A 27419-nucleotide genomic window follows, 5' to 3' on the forward strand; every position below is an offset into this window, starting at 1 on the left:
AGTGTTATATATTCTATACGGTACGTTATTCACTACATACAACTTAAATAATGAAAATACTGTATTCTATGCATCACCCCATGCAGAGTCTTCGAGATTGGAGTGGTAAGTACGGTACAGTAAATACGTTACATTTTTAAAGTATGATATTTTTTGCCTCTTTGCATGTTTATTTATGCCAATTTCATATCCTAAACAAATGTCAACACAAACAGCATACACAACACCTCCAAAGCCGCCGGATAATCCATAATCTCCTGTGTTTCATAATGGTAGAGCTCCACCATTGAATGGTTGAATCTATTGTTGTCCGATGTGACAGTTGTATTTTTTGCATTTTTATATCTCATGTAGATGATGAATTGATATTCTTAGCTCTTTCGGTAAAGTCACGTCGAAGGGAAACAATAAAATAATAAAATACATATAAAACAATAAAAATCCTCACGACGTTTCGACCATAAAACAAACGGTCGTCATCAAGTGTGTCGGTTTGCTTTAACGTACTTATTTTTAAACGGTGTATTTATTTATTTTAAAACAACGACAGTGCCACACGCAGCGATTTGTCAGTTTATTTAGAAGGACTAGTCCATCTATGTTCTGAAAAGAGGAGGGGGGAGACGAAAAAAATTAATGTATGCTGTTTGAAAGCCACCGTAAGCGTGAACAATCAATTAAGACCTGAAATGGTTTATCAAATCCTTCCAATGATTGCTAAGCCAGAATCCATCTTCTCGGTTGAAATTGTCTCTGTGCTTGTATATGTGGATAGCGTCATGAACGAATCTCTCATGGTAGCCAGATGGCTTACAAAGAACCTCTGTCTTGGAAAAGTCAATGTCATGTGAGCCTACTGAATTATTACAATGATCTGCCACGGCCGAGGTGTTGGTCCTACCATGTTTAAGGTCTGCTTTGTGTTCACGAATGCGGTCCGAGACATGGCGTTTGGTCTCTCCAATGTAACTACTACCACATAGGCAACTTAGTTTGTAGACACCAGGGTACTGTATGTCCGGAATCACATCTTTTACAGACGGAACCAGATCACGGATTTTATGTAATGTGTTGAAACGGACCTGGATCTTGTGTTTATTCTAGATTTTGGAGATCTTTTTTGTGATCCCCGCAATGTAGGGTAAAGTGATGGTTTTGAAAGGCTCCTCAAGAGGGTCCTTCTTCATGGTTTGAGTGATAGCTTTGCAGATTGTATAGTCGGAGTAACCATTAGCCTTAAGAGCTTGGTGTACGTGCTTGAGTTCACTGCCTATGTGTTCCTGGTCAGATATGCATTGGGCTCTATGGTACAGAGTCTTGATGAGAGAATTCTTCTGTGATGGATGGTGGTGGGAATCCGGTTTCAGAGAAGTATCCGTATGGGTAGCTTTCCTGTAGACAGAGTGGCTCATTGAACCATCAGGTCTCTTTTTTATTAGGACATCCAAAAAAGGTAGCTTGCCATCTTTTTCGACTTCCATGGTAAATCTGATAGCTGGGTGTATGGAATTGATGTGGTCGAAGAATTGGTCTAGAGCAAGCCGGCCATGTGGCCAGATGACAAAAGTGTCATCCACGTACCCCTTCCATAAGGTTGGGCGCAGAGTGGCAGTCTGGATGGCGTCAGTCTCAAATTTCTCAATGAAAATGTTAGCTAGAACCGGAGAAAGGGGGGAGCCCATTGGGGTGCCCTCAGTTTGTTTGTAGAAAGTTCCATTCCAAGTGAAGTATGTATTGTTCTTCTTTGGTTCTTTCGGTAAAGTCACGTAGAATGAGAATAAAATAATAAATTGATAAAATAAAATAACACAATAAAATTCTGACGACGTTTCGGCCACAACACAAGCGACCTTCATCAGGTGAAGGGACGAGACTGTCTGGAGGACAGCGCTGGAGCGAAAAAGCCACGCTCAGATCGCAACCTTTAAGCTGTGTGAGATGAAACAAAGCGCCTTGACAAAGGAATTAGCATAGAATTTAGCATTGAAATAGCTGAGTGATTAGCTTGTGACTGATCACAGAAATGGCTATGTTAAAGTTAAAGCATAGACATCCACAGAGGCACCCCTTGACAAAGGAATTAGCATAGAATTTAGCATTGAAATAGCTGAGTGATTAGCTTGTGACTGGTCACAGAAATAGCTATGTTAAAGTCAGAGCATACACATTCACAGAGGCACATAGTACAAATCAAACAGGAGAATTTAGCATTGAAATAACTAGGAGAATTTAGCATTGAAATAACTCGGAACAGAGGAGGGGGAGAGAGACAGCTGCGAGGCGCTGTTATACTCCATGTTGTAAACCATACCATTAACGGTGGTGTGAGAGGTATTAAGAGTCAATGCCAGCGAAAGAGCTGCGGTCTGAAGGTCATCGTAAAATACAATTAATTAAGAACGGAAATGGTTTAAAACATCTTTCCAATGGTTACTAAGCCAGAATCCATCTTCTCGGTTGAAATTGTCTCTGTGCTTGTATATGTGAATGGCCTCATGAACGAATCTCTCATGGTAGCCGGTTGGTTTGCAAAGAACCTCCGTCTTGGAGAAATCAATGTCATGTGAGCCCACTGAATTATAACAGTGATCTGCCACGGCAGAGGAGTTCGTTCTACCGTGTTTCAAGTCTGCTTTATGTTCGCGGATGCAGTCCGAGATATGTCGTTTGAACGAACTCCTCTGCTGTGGCAGATCACTGTTATAATTCAGTGGGCTCACGTGCCATTGATTTCTCCAAGACGGAGGTTCTTTGCAAACCAACCGGCTACCATGAGAGATTCGTTCATGAGGCCATTCACATATACAAGCACAGAGACAATTTCAACCGAGAAGATGGATTCTGGCTTAGTAACCATTGGAAAGATGTTTTAAACCATTTCCGTTCTTAATTAATTGTATTTTACGATGACCTTCACACCGCAGCTCTTTCGCTGGCATTGACTCTTAATACCTCTCACACCATGGTTAATGGTATGGTTTACAACATGGAGTATAACAGCGCCTCGCAGCTGTCTCTGTCCCCCTCCTCTGTTCCAAGTTATTTCAATGCTAAATTCTCCTAGTTATTTCAATGCTAAATTCTCCTGTTTGATTTGTACTATGTGCCTCTGTGAATGTGTATGCTCTCACTTTAACATAGCTATTTCTGTGACCAGTCACAAGCTAATCACTCAGCTATTTCAATGCTAAATTCTATGCTAATTCCTTTGTCAAGGGGTGCCTCTGTGGATGTCTATGCTTTAACTTTAACATAGCCATTTCTGTGACCAGTCACAAGCTAATCACTCAGCTATTTCAATGCTAAATTCTATGCTAATTCCTTTGTCAAGGCGCTTTGTTTCATCTCACACAGCTTAAAGGTCGCGATCTGAGCGTGGCTTTTTCACTCCAGCGCTGTCCTCCAGACAGCCTCGTCCCTTCACCTGATGAAGGCCGCTTGTGTTGTGGCCGAAACGTCGTGATAATTTTATTGTGTTATTTTATTTTATCAATTTATTATTTTATTCTCATTCTACGTGACTTTACCGAAAGAACCAAAGAAGAACAATACATACTTCACTTGGAATGGAACTTTCTACAAACAAACAGAGGGCACCCCAATGGGCTCCCCCCTATCTCCGGTTATAGCTAACATTTTCATGGAGGAATTTGAGACTGACGCCATCCAGACTGCCACTCTGCGCCAAACCTTATGGAAGAGGTACATGGATGACACTTTTGTCATCTGGCCACATGGCCGGCCTGCTCTAGACCAATTCTTCGACCACATCAATTCCATACACCCAGCCATCAGATTTACCATGGAAGTCGAAAAAGATGGCAAGCTACCTTTTTTGGATGTCCTAATAAAAAAGAGACCTGATGGTTCAATGAGCCACTCTGTCTACAGGAAAGCTACCCATACGGATGCTTCTCTGAAACCGGATTCCCACCACCATCCATCACAGAAGAATTCTCTCATCAAGACTCTGTACCATAGAGCCCAATGCATATCCGACCAGGAACACATAGGCAGTGAACTCAAGCAAGTACACCAAGCTCTTAAGGCTAATGGTTACTCCGACTATACAATCCACAAAGCTAACACTCAAACCATGAAGAAGGACCCTCTTGAGGAGCCTTTCAAAACCATCACTTTACCCTACATTGCGGGGATCACAAAAAAGATCTCCAAAATCTTGAATAAACACAAGATCCAGGTCCATTTCAACACATTACATAAAATCCGTGATCTGGTTCCGTCTGTAAAAGATGTGATTCTGGACATACAGTACCCTGGTGTCTACAAACTAAGTTGCCTCTGTGGTAGTAGTTACATTGGAGAAACCAAACGCCATGTCTCGGAACGCATTCGTGAACACAAAGCAGACCTTAAACACGGTAGGACCAACACCTCGGCCATGGCAGATCATTGTTATAATTCAGTAGGTTCACATGACATTGACTTTTCCAAGACAGAGGTTATTTGTAAGCCATCTGGCTACCATGAGAGATTCGTTCATGAGGCTATCCACATATACAAGCACAGAGACAATTTCAACCGAGAAGATGGATTCTGGCTTAGCAATCATTGGAAGGATTTGATAAACCATTTCAGGTCTTAATTGATTGTTCACGCTTACGGTGGCTTTCAGACAGCATACATTAAAATGTTTCGTCTCCCCCCTCCTCTTTCCAGAACATAGATGGACTAGTCCTTCTAAATAAACTGCCAAATCGCTGCGCATGGCGCTGACGTTTTTTTAATAAATAAATAAAACACCGTTTTAAAATAAATACATTAATGCAAACCGACACACCTGATGCTCGGAACGTCGTGAGAATATGTATTGTTTTATATATATTATTATTTTATTGTTTCCCTTCAACGTGACTTTACCGAAAGAGCTAAGAATATGAATTACTGCAGTCACGAAAGCTTTAAATCAAAATGATCAATTGAGTTGGTTCCGAATTGGATCCGAATCAAACGTTAAATTAATCGCAGATTATTCCACTGGATATAACTGCAGGACATAGCAGCATCTCCCCACTACTTGTGAAACTACTGGAGATATTACCCACCTGTGAAATACATTGCCTTCTGGATAGCCTCGTGCTATAATAAATGGGCGAAGATAAAAGGAGTTGTGACTTAGTTGACTTAACGTTGTGCTTTTTTCTTCTTGGTATTTTAGCATTACTCTTTGGCGAACCTCACATCACGAACCTTGACGGTTACTCACAAAAATAATAATTGGGGATGGTGAAATGTTTGGCGCACTGGGACTCTGAACTTCACCATTTGACATTGTGAACTTGGTTACCCTTTTCATTGCAGCGTTTCTCATTGGCGACCCTCATGTCACGACCCTGGACAATGCCGCATACACCTTCAATGGCCTGGGAGAGTACACGGTCTTAGAAGCATTTGGAGAGAATATCACTTTCACCATGCAGGCCCGGACAGCAATTGCAGGTGTCATTGGAGTCTCCAAAGCCACTTCCTTTGTTGCCATCGTAGCCCAAGAAAATGGAGCCGCAAAGGTATGTGGCAGTGACGCGATATAGTATGTTATATATACTTAACTTTACACGTAGATTTTTTTTTACTCATCCATTGCATAAATAATAGCAACACAAACATTCCGAATCACCTGCCTAACAAGAGACTAATCCTGAATTAATATACATGTGTTTTAGGGATGACATTCTGATAAAAAAACATTTAAAGGTCAATCCTATTTATTTATTAATTATTTCAGATTCATAGATCATTTCCATTTTGTACAAATGTAAAATGTCTCTGTGCGAACAATAGTAAAGTGCTCCGATTATCAGGGTTGGCTTTGTGCGGTGCCAAAGAGGTTCAACATAGATACAATAGTTTAACACGTAGGCTTTCGCGACCAATATTATTCATAATAAAGGTTTTTGGGTTAGATCGCGTTATTTATAAATGTGTCGTAATCCTCCACCACCCGACACGGCCAATCAGCAAAAAAAGGTGTCACGTTGACAAAAGACAAATAATTCACTACTTTAGCCCACCGGTGTGTTGAAGAGTGAATCCACAGCATTTACAGTTTGAGTACGACGTTTTGCTAGTAAATACATCCAGCATCATCGGGCAATTCGCCAGAATGGTAAAGCCCTCGCTTGCTCCCGGTTTTATATAGAGCAGCAGGGTGACGTCATCATTCAACTCATATCAGGTGCAGTGATTAGAGGCGGAGGGGGGGGTATTGTAATCATATAATCGATTAGTAATAATCAATGTTCATGATTAGTAATGAGTTGTAGATTAGTAATTAGTTGTAATGTGTGTTAGTGATTATATGCTATGTTAGTATTCCGTTAATTAGTATGTGTTTCCCCTATAAGGAATTGTAATGTGCATTCATATTCTTAGCTCCCTCGGCAAAGCCACGCCGAAGGGAAACAACAAAACAACAAACATATATATTCTATTATTCTATTGCTTCCCCCCAACGCGACTCCACCGAAAGAGCCAAGAACATGAATCACTGCAGTCACGAAAGCCCCAAATCAAAGTGCAATGTGTATTATTTAATAATACGCTTCCAGGCCGCACTAAGCCTGTAGCTGTCAGAGCGATTAAAGTCATTCTTATTCCTCTCAATTTCAATGGATTCTCTAATTAGTCTTTGCCAGTAATAATTAGTTTTACACAACACTGCAACATTGTCAAAATCAATTGAGTGTCCTTGTTAACAAGCATGTTCTGCCACTGCCGACAGTTGTGTTTGAGATAATTTAATATTTCTCTGATGTTCTTTTAGTCTTACGCTGATGTTACGTCCCGTCTGTCCAATATAGCATCTGCCACATAAACAATTAATCCGATATACACCTTCTGTTGATAATTTAGGTAATAAAAGAACATCAGAGAAATATTAAATTATCTCAAACACAACTGTCGGCAGTGGCAGAACATGCTTGTCAACAAGGACACTCAATTGATTTTGACAATGTTTCAGTGTTGTGTAAAACTAATTATTACTGGCAAAGACTAATTAGAGAATCCATTGAAATTGAGAGGAATAAGAATAACTTTAATCGCTCTGACAGCTACAGGCTTAGTGCGGCCTGGAAGCGTATTATTAAATAATACACATTGCACTTTGATTTGGTGCTTTCGTGACTGCAGTGATTCATGTTCTTGGCTCTTTCGGTGGAGTCGCGTTGGGGGGAAGCAATAGAATAATAGAATATATATGTTTGTTGTTTTGTTGTTTCCCTTCGGCGTGGCTTTGCCGAGGGAGCTGAGAATATGAATGCACATTACAATTCCTTATAGGGGAAACACATACTAATTAACGGATTACTAACATAGCATATAATCACTAACACACATTACAACTAATTACTAATCTACAACTCATTACTAATCATAAACATTGCCTGATTACTAATCGATTATATGATTACAATACCCCCCCCTCCGCCTCTAATCACTGCACCTGATATGAGTTGAATGATGACGTCACCCTACTGCTCTATATAAAACCGGGAGCAAGTGAGGGCTTTACCATTCTGGTGAATTGCCTGATGATGCTGGATGTATTTACCAGCGAAACGTCGTACTCAAACTGTAACTGTTGTGGATTCACTCTTCAACACACCGGTGGGCTAAAGTAGTGAATTATTTGTCTTTTGTCAACGTGACACCTTTTTTTGCTGATTGGCCGTCTCGGGTGGTGGAGGGTTACGACACATTTATAAATAACGCGATCTAACCCAAAAACCTTTATTATGAATAGATACAATAGTGATGTCACCTGACACTATGTAAAACTACTTTTGCCTCGGAAAAAGCGTGAAAGGGACGTCACTTACATTGTTCGGATAAATCCGAGACTCAATACAAACTCAATAAGCAATATAATGAAACGCTGTACCTAGGCCAGATTTTCACAATCCGAACTTGGGAACATCCCTTAGGGGCCGTCCATAAATGACGTCATCCACCTGGGGGGGGGTTAGACATTTGTGACGATGTGTGACGATGGGGGGGGGGGGGTTGAGTAATGGGACGTCAAATCAAAATGCGCAACTTTAAATAAATATAGACAACACGTTCTACTTATTTAAATAGACTTTTTAATAAATGTTTTCTCCTACAACATCAGAGTGCAGCGCAAAATTAAATACGCACTACAATGACAATAATTTAAAGCGATTTGAAGCATGTTTTATATATTTTTTGGGGGGGGGGGGGGCAGAGCTTTGTGATGCCGTGTGACGACGGGGGGGAGGGGGTAAAAAATCGTCCAAAATCGCGTGACGTCATTTATGGACGGCCCCTAATGTGTGTTTTACACGCCCTGCCAGGATGGAGTGAGCTCTTTCTTTGGGTTAAGGCTGTCTGTAACATTGGGTTATGGGCCCTGCAAGCCTGTATTTAAAAATAAATAAGGCAGAGGTGAAGCACTGCAATTGCTTGTTCACTCCATTGTTGGCAGAATGCTGTCAATTACAGAAAGCTCTACAGAGCTCCTCTATAGGGCATTTTCTGGCCTACTCTTCCACGCTGGCCAGACCTTTCGGTGGGGGATACCCACACTTTTCCCCAGCACACATGAGTATTGACAATATGGGACTACCGTTTTAACCAGTATAACTCAGTGATGTGCCAGTGTGTTGCAAATCTTAATTAGTGTAAAGGTATCATACATTAAAAAAAAACATGTTAATGGTTATTTTAAGCTTAGTATATATATATTTTAATCAATCATTATTGAAGACTGTGATAGAGTACTTTCAGATCGTGTAATGTAATGTTTTCTTAAACTTGTTTTGTGTATAATTTACAGGTTGAATGGATTCTCAAAAACAATATCACAATAATCCTAGTAGATGGTGACGTTGCAAATATCACAGGTAAATCTCCCTTTTATCTTTGCACACGTTAAACATATTGCAATGGGAACCTAAATAAATATCAACCTGTTTATTAAGCTTACCGTGAATACTATCTTATGCTATTTTCTGCATAAGTGCACAACCACCTTTCCCAAATTTTTATAACAGATTTATGCCCAAAAGTCATTGCCCGTGCATTCTCTTCTCGGCCGTCTTTTGCAGATTCACGCGTTTACTTCAATAAAACCTCCGTTTGGCGATCGGAAAATTCCTCCATCACTGCCTCCTTCCCGTCGGGCATCTCTGTGAACGTGACGGCTTCTTACGGGGCCCTCAACTTCATCACGATGCTGCCCGAGAGCTTCATCAACAAGACGCAGGGTTTGCTGGGTAAGGGACTCAACTGATACCGTGGCTAACAGCGATTCTACCAGCAGCGTGTTGCCCAATTTAATAATAATCTGAAATTCCCCCAAAAAATCAGGTTTCGGAAAACGTGGCGTCACGGAAAGTTACGTCGCTCACATAGCATCGCATCCTTTATTTCTTCCGATCAATTTTTTTTATTTGCAGGTGTTTTCAACAAAGATCCAACAGATGACTTCCGAGCTGCAAATGGCACTGTGCTGCCTTTTAATGGGACAGATGTACCTTCAGAGTCCAGGATTTACTATGAATTTGGGGTTACATGTAAGTACTCATAACTAGTGTGCGTGACACTTGTGTATGTAAGACTTTTATTGTAAAAACTATAACAAATTGTTCATACCTTACATTATGAGACATCCTTTGCCAGTAGTAAGAAGATATAGTAATAGGTTTTACCCATTTAACTAGCACAAAAACTGACACCTTTATTCAAGGCATCATGTTTGCAATAACCACAACACAAGCAAATGGAAGTCTGAAGAGTCGAGCGCCCGGCTGTATGCCAGATGCTCTAGATTAGTGGTTCTTAAACTGAAGTGCATGCACCCCCTGGAGGAGCAAGATGCCCTCTCTGGGGGTGCCAGACATGGCCAGATTTTTTTAGAGTGTAAATCATCGCATTTCAACAACTGATAACTAAATGGGTGCTTGGCTGCAGTAAAGGTTAAGAACCACATCTCGAGATGACTATTCCATCACAGCTTCGAGCAGCTACACTATTGCCTGTGCAATATAAAGCATTATTGTACGAGCTCTATCAACACACCGTGATATTGTGTTTACATGTCAATATTGATCCAAAATCAACCTGTGAACATGATCAATGTTGGCTGGAATTTAAATAAAAACTGGCCTTCCACTTCTATTGGCAAAATGAACATGTTCACATCCTGATTGTAGCCACTCCACCAATTTAAAAAAAATCCTAGATTCGTACAGTTGTCACCGTTTAGTGCAATTATTTTTCGATAAAAAATATGTATGAAGAAAACAATCACTGCTCTTCTAATCTTAATGTGTGGAAGGGTGTCACCATCTTTGATCACGTGGTGCATCTCATGGAGATGATAAAATTGCACATAAGTACCAGGGGTTATACCCAATTCACTCTGCAATTCTGAAACTTAAATCTCACTGGCATAGGTTCTAAATTACCGAAAGATTTGTTTACTTAATGAAATACTCTTGTGTTCCAGCTTGATGCCTAACCATATGACGTGATCAAAATATCGTGCAACATAGCCCAAATGGTTTAATAACATAATTAGAACATGTCACATGGATATTAAACCTGCATATTACTATGCTTTGATTTAGTTCCTAAACGGTGTATTGTAAGCCATCTAAATGCACCCACATTTGTGAAAATAAAGTATTACCTTATTCTTTTCACAGGGCAAATCACTGCAGACACGAGCTTGTTTTCCTACAACACCAGTGCTGGAGAGAGCTGGCACACCTACAACAACAACACCTTCGTGCCATTATTTTACGAAGACCTCATAAACCAGACATCTCCAGAACGACTGGCCTTCGTCAACGCTTCCTGCGGAGGGCAAAAGGACTGCATTTTTGATGTGCTCAGCACTAACGACACCAACTTTGGAATGGCCACAAAGAACAGTGCTGGAGATTTTGGATCCCTGGGCCAAGCACTGCGTGAGATATAGCTACAGTATAGATTTTTTGCGGATTGTACTATGCAGGTTTTAGCGTTCCTGCTGTATAGCTCCCTGATATTTATATGGGATGTACCACCAATGTCTGAAGTCACGCTCCGCTTATTGGAATCTCCTTCAGGAACCGAATGTTTCGGGGCTCCCGCCACGGAACACTTCAGACATCCTGCTGAACGGCAGGGAACTGAATGAACCGAAATTAACTCGTAATTATAGGCTCGGTTATACAGGGTGATCCATTTATAGAGATCCCACTGATTTATAATGACCCTCTTATGGTACTTTATTTCCAACAGGTGGTTGAGTATTGGGAAAGCGAAGGCTCCGTATCTCACAGAGGAACGGAGAACATATTTAATAAGGGTATTCAGTCCCTTTCCTCCCTTCCCCTTGTCCCTTTCTTTCACCAAGTATGTTTATTATTTTCCCCCTTTCTACCCTTTTCCCCTCCCGGTATAAACGTTCATGTCCCCACTCGTGGTCACCACCTGATCTCCCACCCCCCCTTTAAGTTGGCACCTAGCGCGCCGAAATCGGGGCTGATCGGGGAATTTATGCCCCCCCCCCCCCGTCTCCGTTCGGAGGGGGACATTCTAGAGGCTTTCAATGCGATCGTTGTGTTTTTACATCACGTGATCCCGTTATTGGAAGAATACCTATACATGGTTCGACAAAAAATAACTGGAAGACGTCATAGAGCGAACTCTTATTTATAGATAAGTGGTTCGTGTTATATGTGAAGAGGATGACATAGTTCTTACATGACTTTGGCATAGTTCTTACACGACCCTTGTTCAATTTCTGTTGCAGAAAACTTCCCTCCCAACATTACAACGGGCGGTCGACTCTTCACCAGCCTCAATCAAACGGTCTCGGTGCAGATCAATGCAGAGGACCCCAACAACGACACCATCGTATTCTTCATGGCAACCAACTCGTCAGGTCTCACAATCACACGTGAGTAGTTTGTGCATGTCCAGGATTCTAATTTGCGACGTACGTTTTGTAACTTACGATTGTGTACATTGATGACCATTTTATTTGGATTTTAAACATACTCTGTATACTGTACAGTGTAAGAAGATTGTAATTCATCATTGGACCTCCTTTGCCAGTACCAAAATATAATGGGGTTTTTCCCCTTTTTTCTGGCAACAAAACTGAAACCCTTTTTTTAAAGTGTAGAGGTGTTACGGGGAGGGGGACACGCGGTTGTAGGGCGGTGGCTACAACCACGTCTGCTACGGCCACCACCCTGGGGGGCTGTGGGGGATGCTGTGATCCCTCCCAGCCACACCCCTCAGAGAGGGACTGTATAAAAGGTGGGACCCGGAGAGCTGACGGGCAGTTTGACTCAAGCACGATGAAGAGCCAGTGAAGAAAGAAGATCAACTAGCTAGACCCTGGAACTCCTTTGGCCCGCTGTCCTTTTGAGGGCCGGGCAAAGCAAGCCAGGGTGTGACACCAGAGCCGTGAGGCTCGATGTCCTTTTGAGGGTCGGACTCGTGTGGCTGGTGATCGGGACCTGCGCCGAAGCTGGGCCAGGTCAGATAGCCTCCTGAGAGAGGACCAGGATAGAGGGAACCAGGGAGCTAGCATGGGCTAGATCTCGAGGAACGTTCCCTCTATAGAGTACGGGTGAAGAGGCCGTTACCTCTTCAAGTATCAGATTCGTCACTGTAATTGAAGTGTCTGTAATAAATACGTGTTGCCTCCAAAGAACAGTCTCCGACGTCAATAAGGCCACTAAACAAGGATTCATGTCTGCATTAACCACAATACTTGCAGTCAAAATGCAAACAAAAAACACACTGATAATATATGCATTCTCTTTGGTTCTATTCGGTAAAGTCATGTAGGTAAAAATAAAATAACAAAAAATCACGACGTTTCGGCCACAACACAAGTGGCCTTCATCAGGTGAAGGGACTGGACTGTCCAGAGGACAGCGTTGTCCAGAGGACAGCGTTGTCCAGAGGACAGCGTTGTCCTCTGGACAGTCCAGTCCTTTCACCTGATGAAGGCCACTTGTGTTGTGGCCGAAACGTCGTGATTTTTTGTCATTTTATTTTTACCTACGTGACTTTACCGAATAGAACCAAAGAGTATGGATCCTTGCAGTCACAAAAGCTTCAAATCTAGAATATATGCATTGTCCTTGAAACTGATTGATCCACACCAGAGCCTTTTGGCATCATCTGGACTAGCACCAATTGAGACCAGGCTTCATCATTAGACCTCCTTTGCCAGTACCAAAATGTAATAATAAGGTTTTTCCCCTTTTTTCTGGCAACAAAACTGAAACCTTTTTACGAGGATTCATGCCTGCATTAACCACAATACCTGCAGTATTGTGGTTAATGCTCGACCAGATGACGCCAGAAAGCCGTCCCTTGGTGTGGACCAAGCAGTTTCAAGGACAATGCATATATTATCATAGTATGTTTTTTTTGCATTTTGACTGCAGGTTTTGTGGTTAATGCAGGCATGAATCCTTGTAAAAAGGTTTCAGTTTTGTTGCCAGAAAAAAGGGGAAAAACCCTATTATTATGAGACCAGGCTCTAAAGAAAGCTGTCTCTGGTGTGGACCAATCAGTTTCAAGGACAATGCATATATTTTCTTTGGTTCTTTCGGTAAAGTCACGTAGAATGAGAATAAAATAATAAATTGATAAAATAAAATAACACAATAATATTCTCACGACGTTTCGGCCACAACACAAGCGGCCTTCATCAGGTGAAGGGAGCGAGACTGTCTGGTAGGACAGCGCTGGAGTGAGAGAGCCACGTTCAGATCACGGCTTTTTAAGCTGTGTGAGAGGAACAAAGAGCCTTGACGAAGGAATTAGCATAACATTTTGCATTGAAATGGCTGAATGATTAGCTTGTGACTGGTCACAGAAATAGCTATGTTAAAAGTTAAAGCATACACATCCGCAGAGGCACCCATTGTTAAAAGGAATTAGCATAGAATTTAGCATTGAAATAGCTAAATTAAGGCATACACATCCGCAGAGGCACCCCTTGATAATGGGATTAGCATAGAATTTAGCATAGAATTTAGCTTTAAATCGAAATTTAATGCATATATTATCAGTGCGTTGTTTGTTTGCATTTTGACTGCAAGTATTGTGGTTAATGCAGACATGAATCCTTGTAAAAAATGTTTCAGTTTTGTTGCCAGAAAGAAGGGGAAAACCCCTATTATTATAATAAAGATTGTAATTGTATATGATCTGGGATTACTTGGACTTTCCCATTACTAAAATTAATTTTCAATAATATAGCCATCAAATTCTGCGTTGTGTGTAAGAATTGATGATTCAATCCGTGCACGTTGTATATAATGGGTTCACTTGATATCTCCCGTCACGAGAGGCCACTACGTCCCTCAGTGTAACAAAATGACCGTGGTTTTTGGGTGCTGGCTGTTGCAGCCGATGGGAAGTTGACGTGGAGCCCCAGAAGCTCGGAGCCAGCGTTTGGCGTGGTGAGCGCCAGCGACGGCAAAGCCTCCTCTGCGCTGCTGCTCAACCTCACTCTGTGCAACTGCAGCGCCCATTCCACGTGCCTCTACAACCAGACCACCCTGAGCATGAATTCCAGCGACGGATCCTCTTTTCAGGTCAGCTGGGAAGTCCCTCACTTCACGGCTTCAGTCGCAGCCACTACGTGATAGTTGTTTTCAGAAATTACGTTCATGGAAAGTTGTCCAATACATTGTTTTTAATGGCTTATTCTCGTTCCATTTCTTAATTAAACGATGACAGTGTGATACTGCTTTGGCAGTGGGGCACAACAACAAAAACTTTACACATTCGTTAATAACATCGACCCGAAAGAGGAAATAATATATATCTCCCAAATGGTATGTTGGTAAAAAAACACCCTATAATGATTTTAAAAAGTTTATTTTGGCAAGGATGTTCCTACAAAATTGTTGCTTTTCCGAATTAACATTTTTTTTTCACCTGAATACGATTGCTTGTGTTGCGATCGAAACGTCGTGATATACTATTTTTCTACCTACGTGACTTTACCAAAAGAACCAAAGAGTATAAAAATAATTCAACCTAAAAATTGAAGAGAGTAGACAAAGCAGAGACAGATGATGATGTTGGATGTAATCTCCAGCGAAACGTCGGACACATTTGGAACATTTGGCTTGCTTTTCAACATTCTTCCATTTTTGCCACTAAATCAAATCAAGTGGCACATTTGCCCATCTGGAAAAATAATTTGATTGGCTCTGTTGGGTGGTGAAGGGTTCGAGTTGAAAATGGACACTTGCTACAAGATCTTACCCATAATTAACTAATATGAATCATAATTTTGGTCGTCAAAGCCTATATATAAAGTTAGGCAATTTGTGTTGGTGGAACGTATATATTTATAACATGATTCACGGTTATTAAATTAGCAGAAAATGGAAGCTGAGTTTTATTTTTCATCTGCATTTCATTGGCTGGCTATAATGATCAATGTCCCATTCAAAAGGTCAAGATCTCATTTTAAATAGCCCGATATGTACAGACACTGCTGAATTCAAATTCACCCAAACATACACAAAATGTACTCTTTTTCAACTTTGATACGTTTTCATTGAGTCCTAAGGGACAGATTATGTGATTTGGTAAAAACCAATGTCTATTAGTGGTATCAGAAAACAGCATCCTCTTCCCACTTTTGGTGTGCTTGAATATATACCGTTTCATCATAATGCTTGATCAGCCCTTAGCGGGAAGATGGCTTTAGTTTGCGTCCATAACCCGTGCCACGTTCCATTAATTTGCCGTGTTGCTGCAATCGTCTGAAGGTTGCCGGCTGTCTATGTGATACCGGCTACGCGGGAGCATACTGCACGGACGACTACAATGCCTGTGTGGACAGCCCTTGCCATCCTGGAGTGAACTGCACAGATGAACCTGCACCCTCCCTAGGCTTTTCGTGTGGGCCCTGTCCCGTTGGGCTCACAGGCAACGGGAGCAAGTGTTACGGTGTGTACATATTTCACTGTTGATTTTGTTTACTCGTCCGTCATTTGCTACAAACTAATGAGGTGCAGTACAGACACTTTTCAGGAAATCAATGAAGATTTTTTTTCTTTCTGAGTCAAAAAAATACATTAAAAACCCACCATATTAAAATAACTTACTGCAGAGATAAAGGCTTAAGAAACGTACTGATTATTTCAACTGCTGTGGAGGGAGATCGATGCATCAACGACCTTGTGATGAATGGATCAAGAGAATCCACTATGTGCTTACTATGTATGTGCGTGTGTATCAATTGATTCCTTAGATACCCTTGCAAAAGAGATGGTAATTTTTCTCGTTGAAAATATTTCATCAAAGATTAAAATATGCTAAAAGTTTCATTTGCATAGTCACCTTTTCACAATTAAATCCGTGTAATAGGATACGTGCAATAAAAGAGTACACTTAGGTTGCCTTACAGCTCAATTATTGATTTGTATTCATATTGTCTCATGCTTTCTTTCATTCAGATGTGGACGAATGTCTCAATTCGCCCCCACCATGCGAGCAGACCTGCTTGAATACGCTCAAAAGCTTCGAATGCAACTGTACCACTGGTTTCATCATCAACACAGAAAATAGCACACAATGCGACGGTGCGTTAATTGTGCCCTGCACTTTTGCAGTTAAAAATGCCACTCGCAAAATGTAGCCTAAATCGAGGTTGTCAAGTGTAGAGCCTGCAAAACAATGTTACTTCCGAGGATGCTGTGGTTTTCGTATAACCCGTGGGCTTACCATGCCTTACCGAATTGCCCTGGGGCGCAACAATGTCTATCTTAAAATCACGTGACTCAGCAATGACTTGGCCTGACAGCCTCTCATGCTGGGGAAACAAACACATTTTCATACCTGTCATCCCCTTATCAGTGCCTACCTTATTACAGAACAATTCAGACCTTATTGGTCACCCAGTGCCCTTATAAATATCAACGTTTATCTTACAAAGTCCCATCACAATGAAGAAACACAAACAAATAGACAAATAATGTATTGTTGCCCGTATTGAAAGGCTGTACACTGTATGGACCTGAAAACTCTATTTCCCTTTACAAGAATACGGGTAAACTATATGGGTTTACACGTATGCATTGTCATAGATATATTATGCAATGCGATGTTGTAATTATGTAAGGTCATTACCCACCAACTTATAGAGTTGACTAAAGTGTACCCTCCGGAGCTCAAACACTCTATTACACTCCAGCCCTTAACACAAATAAAACACGTAGATTGTTCTCTTTTTTATTCCCATAATTTACTTGCTGGAACATAATGTGCATTTATTTACATCTTAAAATACTGTGTTTGCATATATGTTGCTCATATTAGTCTAAAACACAAACTCGGGGAATAGTTACTCATTACTCATCAACTAATGTTATTATTTTTTGTTTGGAAAGTTTATTGTTTTAACATGTAGTGTTTCACATGTATTGTTTTAAAATGTATTATTCTTAGCTCTTTCGGTAAAGTCACGTTGAAGGGAAACAATAAAATAATAAAATATATATAAAACAATAAAAATTCTCATGACGTTTCGACCATACCATATTTTTATTGTTTTATATATTTTATTATTTTATTGTTTCCCTTCAACGTGACTTTACCGGAAGAGCTAAGAATATGAATTACTGCAGTCACGAAAGCTTTAAATCAAAATTTAAAATGTATTGTTTGAATATGTACAACTTTTCTCTGTGTTTAGACATAGATGAGTGCGCCTTGAACTCTACACTTTGTCATGTAAATGGCCAATGTGTGAACACACCTGGGGGTTACAATTGTACATGCAATCCTGGATTCCAAGGAGACGGAAAATTATATTGCATAGGTAAGAAATCGCGTGCGATGCTCTACATCTTTAGTTGCTTGGATGATTTTTGAATAACCATGCAAATGCCCTTTTGTAGATGTGCACATGCATGGCTTACTTAAAAAACACATGTGATTGCAGGGTTTCGAACCGTTCATTTTATCGATCTATTTGTTTACGTGGGTAAAAAAACATTTAGCCTCAATCCGAGTCACAAGAATGACCCCAACGGTGGACCTTGGTGAAAAAAAGGAGTGACATCAGCGAAGAGATTATAACATTGCTAGACACTGAGTAACAAAGTGGCACTGGAAGGCGGCATGGAAACATGACCTCAAATCGCGTGGGGTTCACTCACCATGTGTGGAAGAAAGGGACATCTTAAATTAAGTAAAGGGCCGAATTATAGTGCAAAGTTTGCCATGGTTTGTGAGCTTGTGACTTCATCGAAGCAATGCGGTATGGATGTACCTGGGGCCCATGTGCTACATGCATGTGTCCAGCCCACGACGACTGGAAATGGTTTTGAATTATTAAGGTGCAATTGTGTAGATATTAGCCCCGCTCGATGTGCTTGCGACCCATGAGTAATGCAATATTAACGTTAGTTGATTGAAACTTGCTCGATCCACTCTTGAATGTCCATTTTGTCCTCAAATGTGTTTAAATAAGTTTATCTCAGCAGTAAATGTATAATCAGATTGTTTGCAGTGAACTGACATCTCCGCATCTCCTCTAACCCATACATAAAGTATGCTTCATACCACTCTTTAACTTTATGTAAGAGGTCAAAGGGAACACTTTGCCATGCATGCACGTGCCCCTTTTGAATGTCAATGCATGTTTGTTTTTCTCCTACAGATATAGATGAGTGTGCATTGGCCACCAATCCTTGCTTTTCCATTAACAATTCAGTCTGCCTGAACAGTGAAGGGTCCTATTCTTGTAACTGCACATCTGGCTACGCTGGACCAAACTGCACAGGTAGTACAATCTTTATACAGTAAAGCTATTAGCATGTGTGTAAAGTCACTTTCTTGTACGATGAAAAAATAAGAATAGGCCTTGCCTTTCTGTAAATAAAACAGGTATTAAGATGTGCAAACATCAAATAGATACCTATTGCTAGGCATCAAGTCTGCATTAACCATACATACTTGTGGAAATACATGCAAACATACATACTCTAATAATTATATATGCATTGTCTTTGAAACTGATTGGCCGACACTGGTCAGACAGGGCCATAAAGAAGACATGTATTGCATAAAGAAGCATGTATTGCAACAAGTATGAGTGGCTAATACAGACTTGATGTTGTGCAAACGGTATCTATTGGGTGTTAGAACACCTTAACACCTATTTTATTGCCAGAAAGGGTAAAGCCTATTCTTATTTTTTCATCGTCTTGATACTGGCAAAAAAGTCCCATTGATATCAATGCATGTAAAAATATATATCCGTGATTGTATTTAGAGACCATAATTGAAACGCTATATTAAATGACTGTGATATGTACGATCATTATTTTTTTCAGATATAAATGAGTGTACAAGTGGCCATGATTCATGTCACTCAAATGCCACATGCTCCAACACGGACGGCTCCTACAGTTGCAGCTGCAACACTGGCTACGTCGGAAATGGCATGAACTGCGCCGACGAAGACGAGTGTTCGAATGGGAAAAGCAACTGTGATAGGAATTATGCAAACTGTGTGAACACCGTTGGATCCTTCACTTGCCTATGTGCCAGCAGATACACTGGCAATGGGACCTACTGCACAGGTATATATTTTTTAAACTTTTTTAACGTGGATGAGATTTCTGAAAATGCGACAGGTGGATTGAACACTGGGTGTTTTTGTGGTGAAATATTTGCGAAAATATCAAAAGTATTTTGTTTCCACAGATTTGCTACGTATCATAAAATATATATTTTAAGTCCATTTGACGTAAGATATATGCAGCCCATCACAAATTTATAAAAGTTTAGCCTTTGACAAGTATTTGTCACATTATGCATGCACACAAGCTGCATATTTCATGATTTGAATGGCCTCTTGGGCTTCAGTTATCTGTTTTGTTGCCTTACTGTGAAATACAAGTTGTGGAAATAAAAACATCTTAATACAATTGTAGTATCTTGTAAAATCACTCAGACTGACACGTTGCAACAGGTCACCTGCTTACACTTTATTTGTCTATTTTTGCACCAGTTGTCGGCACTCCTATCACTGTCTCTACGGTCACTTCTGTTAATCAAGTTCTACTCTTATCTACGTTACACCTTGCTAACCTGCACACAGCAGCTCTCGCTCTCAGTAGCTCCGCACTCAGCAGCGCTCACACAGAGGGTTGCACCCAGCAGCGCTCACACAGAGGCTTGCACACAGCAGCGCTCACCCAGAGGCTTGCACACAGCAGCGCTCACCCAGAGGCTTACACACAGCAGCGCTCACCCAGAGGCTTGCACACAGCAGCGCTCACCCAGAGGCTTGCACACAGCAGTGCTCACACAGAGGGTTGCACACAGCAGCGCTCACACAGAGGCTTGCACACAGCAGCGCTCACCCAGAGGCTTGCACACAGCAGCGCTCACACAGAAGCTTACACACAGCAGCGCTCACACAGAAACTTGCACACTGCAACGCTCACACAGCTTCTTACACAGCGCCGCTGCCCTCGCCTACGTTCCCTCAAACCCACTCACTCGTCCGATCCGGGCGGGGAGATCAACCATCACCCGCCCGGCGACTCGTGAGGCTTGAGGTCCGTCCCCGGCTTGAACGGCCGCGGCGAGACGTCTTCTCTCCCTCTTGTCCCAGCAACACGAACACTCGCTCCACTCTCACATGCATCCTTATATCCCCCTCCCAATTGTCCGGCTCCTCCCTAGTGTCTTTTTAGTGCCCGACAGGCTAGCGCCTGTGAGGCCATCAATCACCCCTTATCGCACGTCTCCCTGGCAACACCTCCGGTGTCAGCGTGCAACCCCGGGCCGACCTGGTTTGCACCGGCTTCCCCCCCTGAGGTGGCGGTTTGCCCGTGCAACCTAATGTTGCACACGTGCACGTGTTTGTCCTCGGTTGCCCTCGGCCAACAGTGTGTGCCACGTATTTTACCACACTACACAATAATTAACTTCACGTTTTCCTGGAAATGTGCTCATAGTGCCTTGGCTTGGTGATTGTAATAATTAATGTTTACCAGAAGGAATATGTGTCATTTATAAATTAGCTGGTTGTTATTTCATCTATTTTAATAGTCTAAAATGCGTTTCAAGGCATTTGTAGAATGACCATTTTGTATCAACTGATTTTGATATTAGAAATTGAAATGCCATCAACATGTACCTCTTCATGTGCAGACATCAATGAATGCGAGAATCAAACCATCTGCCGAGCCAATGAAAATTGCATGAACGTACCCGGCAACTATACCTGTGAGTGCAATCCCGGATACAGATGGAACGCAACCCTTTGTACAGGTGAGGCATGGCATAAAACGAATCCCTTATTCACAATCCTTTTCAGTAACGTTCATTAACAAGTTGAATGGCTGTGAAAGTTCAACAAAAGTAACCGAGAGATGGCAATATTTGGGTTAACAATACATATATATTTTAAATTTCATGGATTGACTTACAAAGACATCACTTAACAATATCTCTCCAGTTACACTAAATGTATCATGCGGCCATGGTGTAATGGTTAGCGCATCGGACTTTGGAATTTAGAGTTCGCCAGTTCAATGTAACAGTGAGGGAAAAAAGTATTTGATCCCCTGCTGATTTTTTACATTTGCTCACTGACAAAGAAATGATCAGTCTATAATTTTAATGGTAGGTTTATGTGAACAGTGAGAGAGAATAGCAACAAAAAATCCAGAAAAACGCATGTCAAAAATTGTATAAATTGATTTGCATTTTAATGAGGGAAGTAAGTATTTGACCCCTCTGCAAAACATGACTTAGTACTTGGTGGCAAAACCCTTGTTGGCAATCACAGAGGTCAGACGTTTCTTGTAGTTGGCCACCAGGTTTGCACACATCTCAGGAGGGATTTTGTCCCACTCCTCTTTGCAGATATTCTCCAAGGCATTAAGGTTTTGAGGCTGACGTTTGGCAACTCGAAACTTCAGCTCCCTCCACAGATTTTCTATGGGATTAAGGTCTGGAGACTGGCTAGGCCACTCCAGGACCTTAATGTGCTTCTTCTTCAGCCACTCCTTTGTTGCCTTGGCCGTGTGTTTTGGGTCATTGTCATGCTGGAATACCCATCCACGACCCATTTTCAATGCCCTGGCTGAGGGAAGGAGGTTCTCACCCAAGATTTGACGGTACATGGCCCCGTCCATCGTCCCTTTGATGCGGTGAAGTTGTCCTGTCCCCTTAGCAAAAAAACACCCTCAAAGCATAATGTTTCCACCTCCATGTTTGACGGTGGGGATGGTGTTCTTGGGGTAATAGGCAGCATTCCTCCTCCAAACATGGCGAGTTGAGTTGATGCCAATGAGCTCCATTTTGGTCTCATCTGACCACAACACTTTCACCCAGTTGTCCTCTGAATCATTCAGATGTTCATTGGCAAACTTCAGACGGGCATGTATATGTGCTTTCTTGAGCAGGGGGACCTTGCGGGCGCTGCAGGATTGCAGTCCTTCACAGCGTAGTGTGTTACCAATTGTTTTCGTGGTGACTATGGTCCCAGCTGCCTTGAGATCATTGACAAGATCCTCCCGTGTAGTTTTGAGCTGATTCCTCACCGTTCTCATGATCATTGCAACTCCACGAGGTGAGATCTTGCATGAAGCCCCAGGCCAAGGGAGATTGACAGTTCTTTTGTGTTTCTTCCATTTGCGAATAATCGCACCAACTGTTGTCACCTTCTCACCAAGCTGCTTGGCAATGGTCTTGTAGCCCATTCCAGCTTTGTGTAGGTCTACAATCTTGTCCCTGACATCCTTGGAGAGCTCTTTGGTCTTGCGCATGGTGGAGAGTTTGGAATCTGAGTGATTGATTGCTTCTGTGGACAGGTGTCTTTTATACAGGTAACAAGCTGAGATTAGGAGCACTCCCTTTAAGAGTGTGCGTTTTTCTGGATTTTCTTGTTGTTATTCTGTCTCTCACTGTTCAAATAAACCTACCATTAAAATTATAGACTGGTCATTTCTTTGTCAGTGGGCAAACGTACAAAATCAGCAGGGGATCAAATACGTTTTTCCCTCACTGTATCCCCTGGTGTGACAGTTGGCAGAAGAAGGAAAAGCGAGCGTGGAAGAAGAGGCCAAAAAGCCTCTAGAGGGGCTATCCAGAGCTCACTCTTCAGGGGAGTGGTAGTGCATCGTTTCGGGCAAATCATTATGAATGTGGTGACCCGAGTTTGATTGCCAGCCGTGGCTCAAATGGGTGGTGAGCGACATCTGAAAATTTTCACTGAATCCGTATTGCCCAGCGTGGTGAAGTATGGTAGAATAACCCCCATAACTGACACAGGGGAGACCATCCCGTCAGTTGATTGACATAGGACTGCAAACAAATAATAGTGCCCTGTTTTAAACCGCTCCGTTCATCGTCCATGCAGAGACAGAATATTACAAAAAATGCCAAGAATTGAAGCCTAAAATAATAGTGTATGGTTGAACTAATTGTCACAATGTTGCATTGTTACAATGTAATTATTTGTTTTGAACAGACATCGATGAATGTGTGGAATCACAGCCGTGCGACAAGAAAACCAAGATATGCAGAAACAACAATGGCTCGTACACATGCGTCTGCAATGCAGGATACCAGCTGGACGCGGACGGCAACTGTACAGGTATACAAGCGGACGCATCTCAACCCGCGCAGCAGGCGTGTGGCACTCGATGTTGTAAGAGTGAGGGAAGGAATGTCTTCTGCACGTGATAGCTGTTTTTTTTGGGACAGTTTGTCGTTTAGTGTTTTGTTTAAATAAAAAAAAACAACACTTAACCCAGGTGATCACTCGATGTTTTTACTTATTTAATTATCCTGCAACGTGCAAATATTGCTGTATTACGTAAAGATGGTACAATATTCTTATATCACCCGCCCACCCCCCGCCTCTGCACACCCAGAAGTATAAATGGACACACTGCCGGTTGTGGTGAATTACGGTGGGGTAGAAAATGTGGTTACTCCCACCTCTGTCAAGGCGTCCGGCCATCGTTGACGAGTAGGCCGGGAAATGCCCCCTAGATGCCTGAGGTTTTTATCCAGGAGCTTCCTCGAGTGATAGTGTGAGAAAGGCACTTCATGGCTGCACCTTTGCTTTCACCCTGTACGACATTCATCTCAAGCCAAGTGCTGTTCGCAGTCAAACGAGTCATATAAAAAATATAAACTTTAAATTTTTACCAGGTAAGGCTCACTGAGCTGTATAGCTCTTTTTTTTTTAGAAGCGACCTGGCCATCACAAATCATAGCTCAACGCAGTGGTTTATTGTGTGGAAATGTATAGCAGCCACATATTCTAAACACATGATGGTGATTATAAATGTGGAGGGAAAAACCGGAGGACCCGGAGAAAAATATACGCGACCACGGGGAGAGAGACATGCAAACTCCAAATATACAGCTGGCGTCAGGGTCGGGATCAAACCCACAACCTCCTGTATACCAGGCGAGGTAGCTCACATCTCGCTACCGGAGGCATCGCTCACCTTCAATTGATGGCCATGAGTCCGAAGTAGAAATCGTGTATTCCCATGGCGTTGACCACAAGGCAACAGCAAGCTGCCGACCCTTCACTTATTCTTGTCTTTGTCCATCAACACTTGAGGAATGAAGGGTTGAGTTGATACCCCACTCTGCTCATCACTGCCTCCAAAGTAAATAATGATGTAAAAAAAACCGGGAGCAAATGAACGAATGAAGGTGAACTTGCTGTGCTCTTTTTTAACGATTTGTCTCCTGTTGTTTTCAAGATATCAACGAGTGTGCCATCGCATCCCTGAACAAATGCACAGCGGAAAGTGTCTGCCAGAACTTTGATGGCAGCTACTCCTGTCAGTGCAAGGCTGGATACAGGGATACTGGAGGCAACTGCACTGGTACAAAACATTTCAAACAACAAAAATCATTTGTTGTAACCTCACACACAGCACACATCTACCCAGAAGTTATGATTTAACTCACAATTTAGGAACAATTAGGTGCCCTCTTCAGACACTAAATGTATTTTTTCCTATGGTTGTTTCTGCTGCTTGGCTGTGGTTTATAAAGCCTGTGCAGTCTTTATTGGAGGTTCTTAGATTCCTGCCCAATGCACTCACAGCTATTTTAGAGGTATTGGTAGCCAGATAGAGGGAGGTATAGGATTTATTCAACGAAACACTCCTTCGTCATGTAACTGTGGAAGTCCATCAGATAGAGCCAATGATATATCAGAATCTAAACATGTATTCATACTGGAAGAATCCGATGAGCTGTAAAGCTCTTTTCACAGATGTCCAGTCGCGGCGGGTAAGAATGTTACAACAACAAACAGTACAAAAACACGATAGGAGTGCAAAGCATAAGAAAGGTAAACAAATCACCCGAACACAAACAAATAACACTAAACAATCCCCATCCTACCAGGCAAAGTCCACTGAGGTATGAACTTATTTTTCAGAAGCAACCTGGCCACAAATGATAGCTCATCAAAGTCGGCCATCATTTGGACATTTATAACGTTGCCAGTTCAGCTTAATATAAAATAAAAATTGGGGTATATCCACAAAGAAAACAATTGAGCATCTATACTCTTTGGTTCTTTCGGTAAAGTCACGTAGGTATAAAATAAAATAAATCACGACGTTTCGGGTGCAACACAAGCGTCCATCATCAGGTGGGAAAGCATGGTCTGCTGCTGAGGCAGACTGTTTTAAAAAGTACCGAAAGAACCAAAGAGTATGGATTCCTGCAGTCACGAAAGCTTCAAATCAAGATTGAATTGAGCATCTCTTGTGAGTCCAATCAAAATGAACATAGATCAAACACAAAATTATAGCTCACTGATGCTTTTTCGGCTTGCACCATGTGTTGTCCTGCGTCATGTCCGATGTCAAGTGCTTCCGCAGGAGGCTCAGACACTGACGGAGCTGCTGACACCTAGAGTGGAAACACATCGAATAACTATAGAGCACAGATGCAAACATACTCAATTATCGAATTATTTTAGAAGTGCTAACATTAAAACAACCGTAATCAATCGATTCGGTCTTATTCTCTACGTTTATGCAGACAATAATGATTGAGCGTTGCAAACAACTATCATATGATGCGGTCAGTGATTTAATGATAATACTGTTTGCTTTTCAGACATTGATGAGTGTCAACCACCAATGAACACATCTCAGCCTTGCAAAGGCCCAGTTGGTGTCAACTGCACCAACACCCCTGGCCTTTTCAAGTGCACTTGTCCACCTGGATATTACCTGGAAAATGATGGAACAACCTGCCTAGGTCTGGAAATAATGAAAGATGTTTAGGTGTATTTGAAAATGAAAGACATAAGCATTGTTTATGTATGTGGTTGGAAGCATAGATTGTGAATTTAACATGGTTCCGTTCACTCTGCTGGTTGGCATTCCAACAGGTTTGGCTAGAAAATGATACCCCGTAGAATTTTTTTGTAAAATACCTACAGCAGACAATTGCAATTGCATTATAAAATAAGTATAATAGTAAACGAGTGGCAGGCGAGGAATGGAATGTGTGTGATGGATCGGTGAATTCAGGCTGTGTGCAGATGCTAGGTGCATTTTACAGTGTAGAACCATCAAAGATGGTGACTGCTTGGGGAGGCCTTCATCCAGCAGTGGATTGATCATGGCTGATGGTGCTCATGATGAACCGTTCTCGACAATTGTATGCATTTCAAATGGCAATGAAATTACAAGTATATCTTTAGCAATAATAATACATAGAGGACCTACTATTCGCTCGTGACGGATTGAACATTTACTGATTGCTGCAAATGCCCTCGTCACCTTTTATTTAGATGTTGATGAATGTGTGAAAAGTCTTCACAACTGCTCTCAGAACTGCACGAACACTGAAGGAGGCTATGAGTGCAGCTGCTTCGATCTCTTCAGCAACGTGAATGGCACTTGTCAACGTATGTAGAAGACCAAATACTGTTTTTTTACTGTCACGTTTGATTTTTTATACAATTATATTTTATTTTAAACGGTGGATACATTTAATTGCAAATGGCTTGAAAATGCTATCAACGATGTTTGCGATATGGATGTTTCAAGGATACGTACTGATTGGAATTGGCACAGAAGTGTTAATTTGTCGTTGTACTGTACTTCTGTGCTCCATACCTTCAACCTGCACTGACCAGTATAGTCTTGTATGGCCAAACAACTCCCCATGACCCACATAGCATGAGTAGTCCATCATCCAGCAGTGAATTAACAAAGGGCATTAGATATACAATACAATACATTTCATGCCTAACAAACCGCATGCAGCACTTTTGATAGATTATTACTGAAATTACCAAGTTCTTACTTGGACCACTGGCCAATTAACCCAGCCCTGGCCAATTAACATGGCCCTGAGTCTCATTAACAGGG

The 27419-nt window shown here is 41.7% G+C and overlaps 1 protein-coding gene across 1 annotated transcript in view; it reads left to right on the top strand.

Moving 5' to 3' along the window:
* LOC142929276 (uncharacterized) overlaps nucleotides 1-27419 on the top strand; it is a 58628-nt gene that overhangs the window by 14843 nt on the left and 16366 nt on the right. The window contains exons 13-29 of the mRNA XM_076070189.1: nucleotides 5323-5528; nucleotides 8819-8885; nucleotides 9090-9257; nucleotides 9441-9557; nucleotides 10692-10955; nucleotides 11786-11932; nucleotides 14413-14600; nucleotides 15792-15972; nucleotides 16482-16607; nucleotides 17720-17845; nucleotides 18689-18811; nucleotides 19365-19613; nucleotides 21196-21315; nucleotides 23522-23647; nucleotides 24777-24902; nucleotides 26155-26298; nucleotides 26837-26953. Of these exons, the coding sequence (XP_075926304.1) occupies nucleotides 5323-5528; nucleotides 8819-8885; nucleotides 9090-9257; nucleotides 9441-9557; nucleotides 10692-10955; nucleotides 11786-11932; nucleotides 14413-14600; nucleotides 15792-15972; nucleotides 16482-16607; nucleotides 17720-17845; nucleotides 18689-18811; nucleotides 19365-19613; nucleotides 21196-21315; nucleotides 23522-23647; nucleotides 24777-24902; nucleotides 26155-26298; nucleotides 26837-26953 (2595 nt within the window). The remainder of the gene's footprint in view (nucleotides 1-5322; nucleotides 5529-8818; nucleotides 8886-9089; nucleotides 9258-9440; nucleotides 9558-10691; nucleotides 10956-11785; nucleotides 11933-14412; nucleotides 14601-15791; nucleotides 15973-16481; nucleotides 16608-17719; nucleotides 17846-18688; nucleotides 18812-19364; nucleotides 19614-21195; nucleotides 21316-23521; nucleotides 23648-24776; nucleotides 24903-26154; nucleotides 26299-26836; nucleotides 26954-27419) is intronic.

This window comes from Petromyzon marinus, chromosome 28 (assembly GCF_048934315.1).
Source record: "Petromyzon marinus isolate PM22_M1 ecotype Great Lakes invasive population chromosome 28, UKy_Petmar_22M1.pri1.0, whole genome shotgun sequence".
NCBI lineage: Eukaryota > Metazoa > Chordata > Hyperoartia > Petromyzontiformes > Petromyzontidae > Petromyzon > Petromyzon marinus.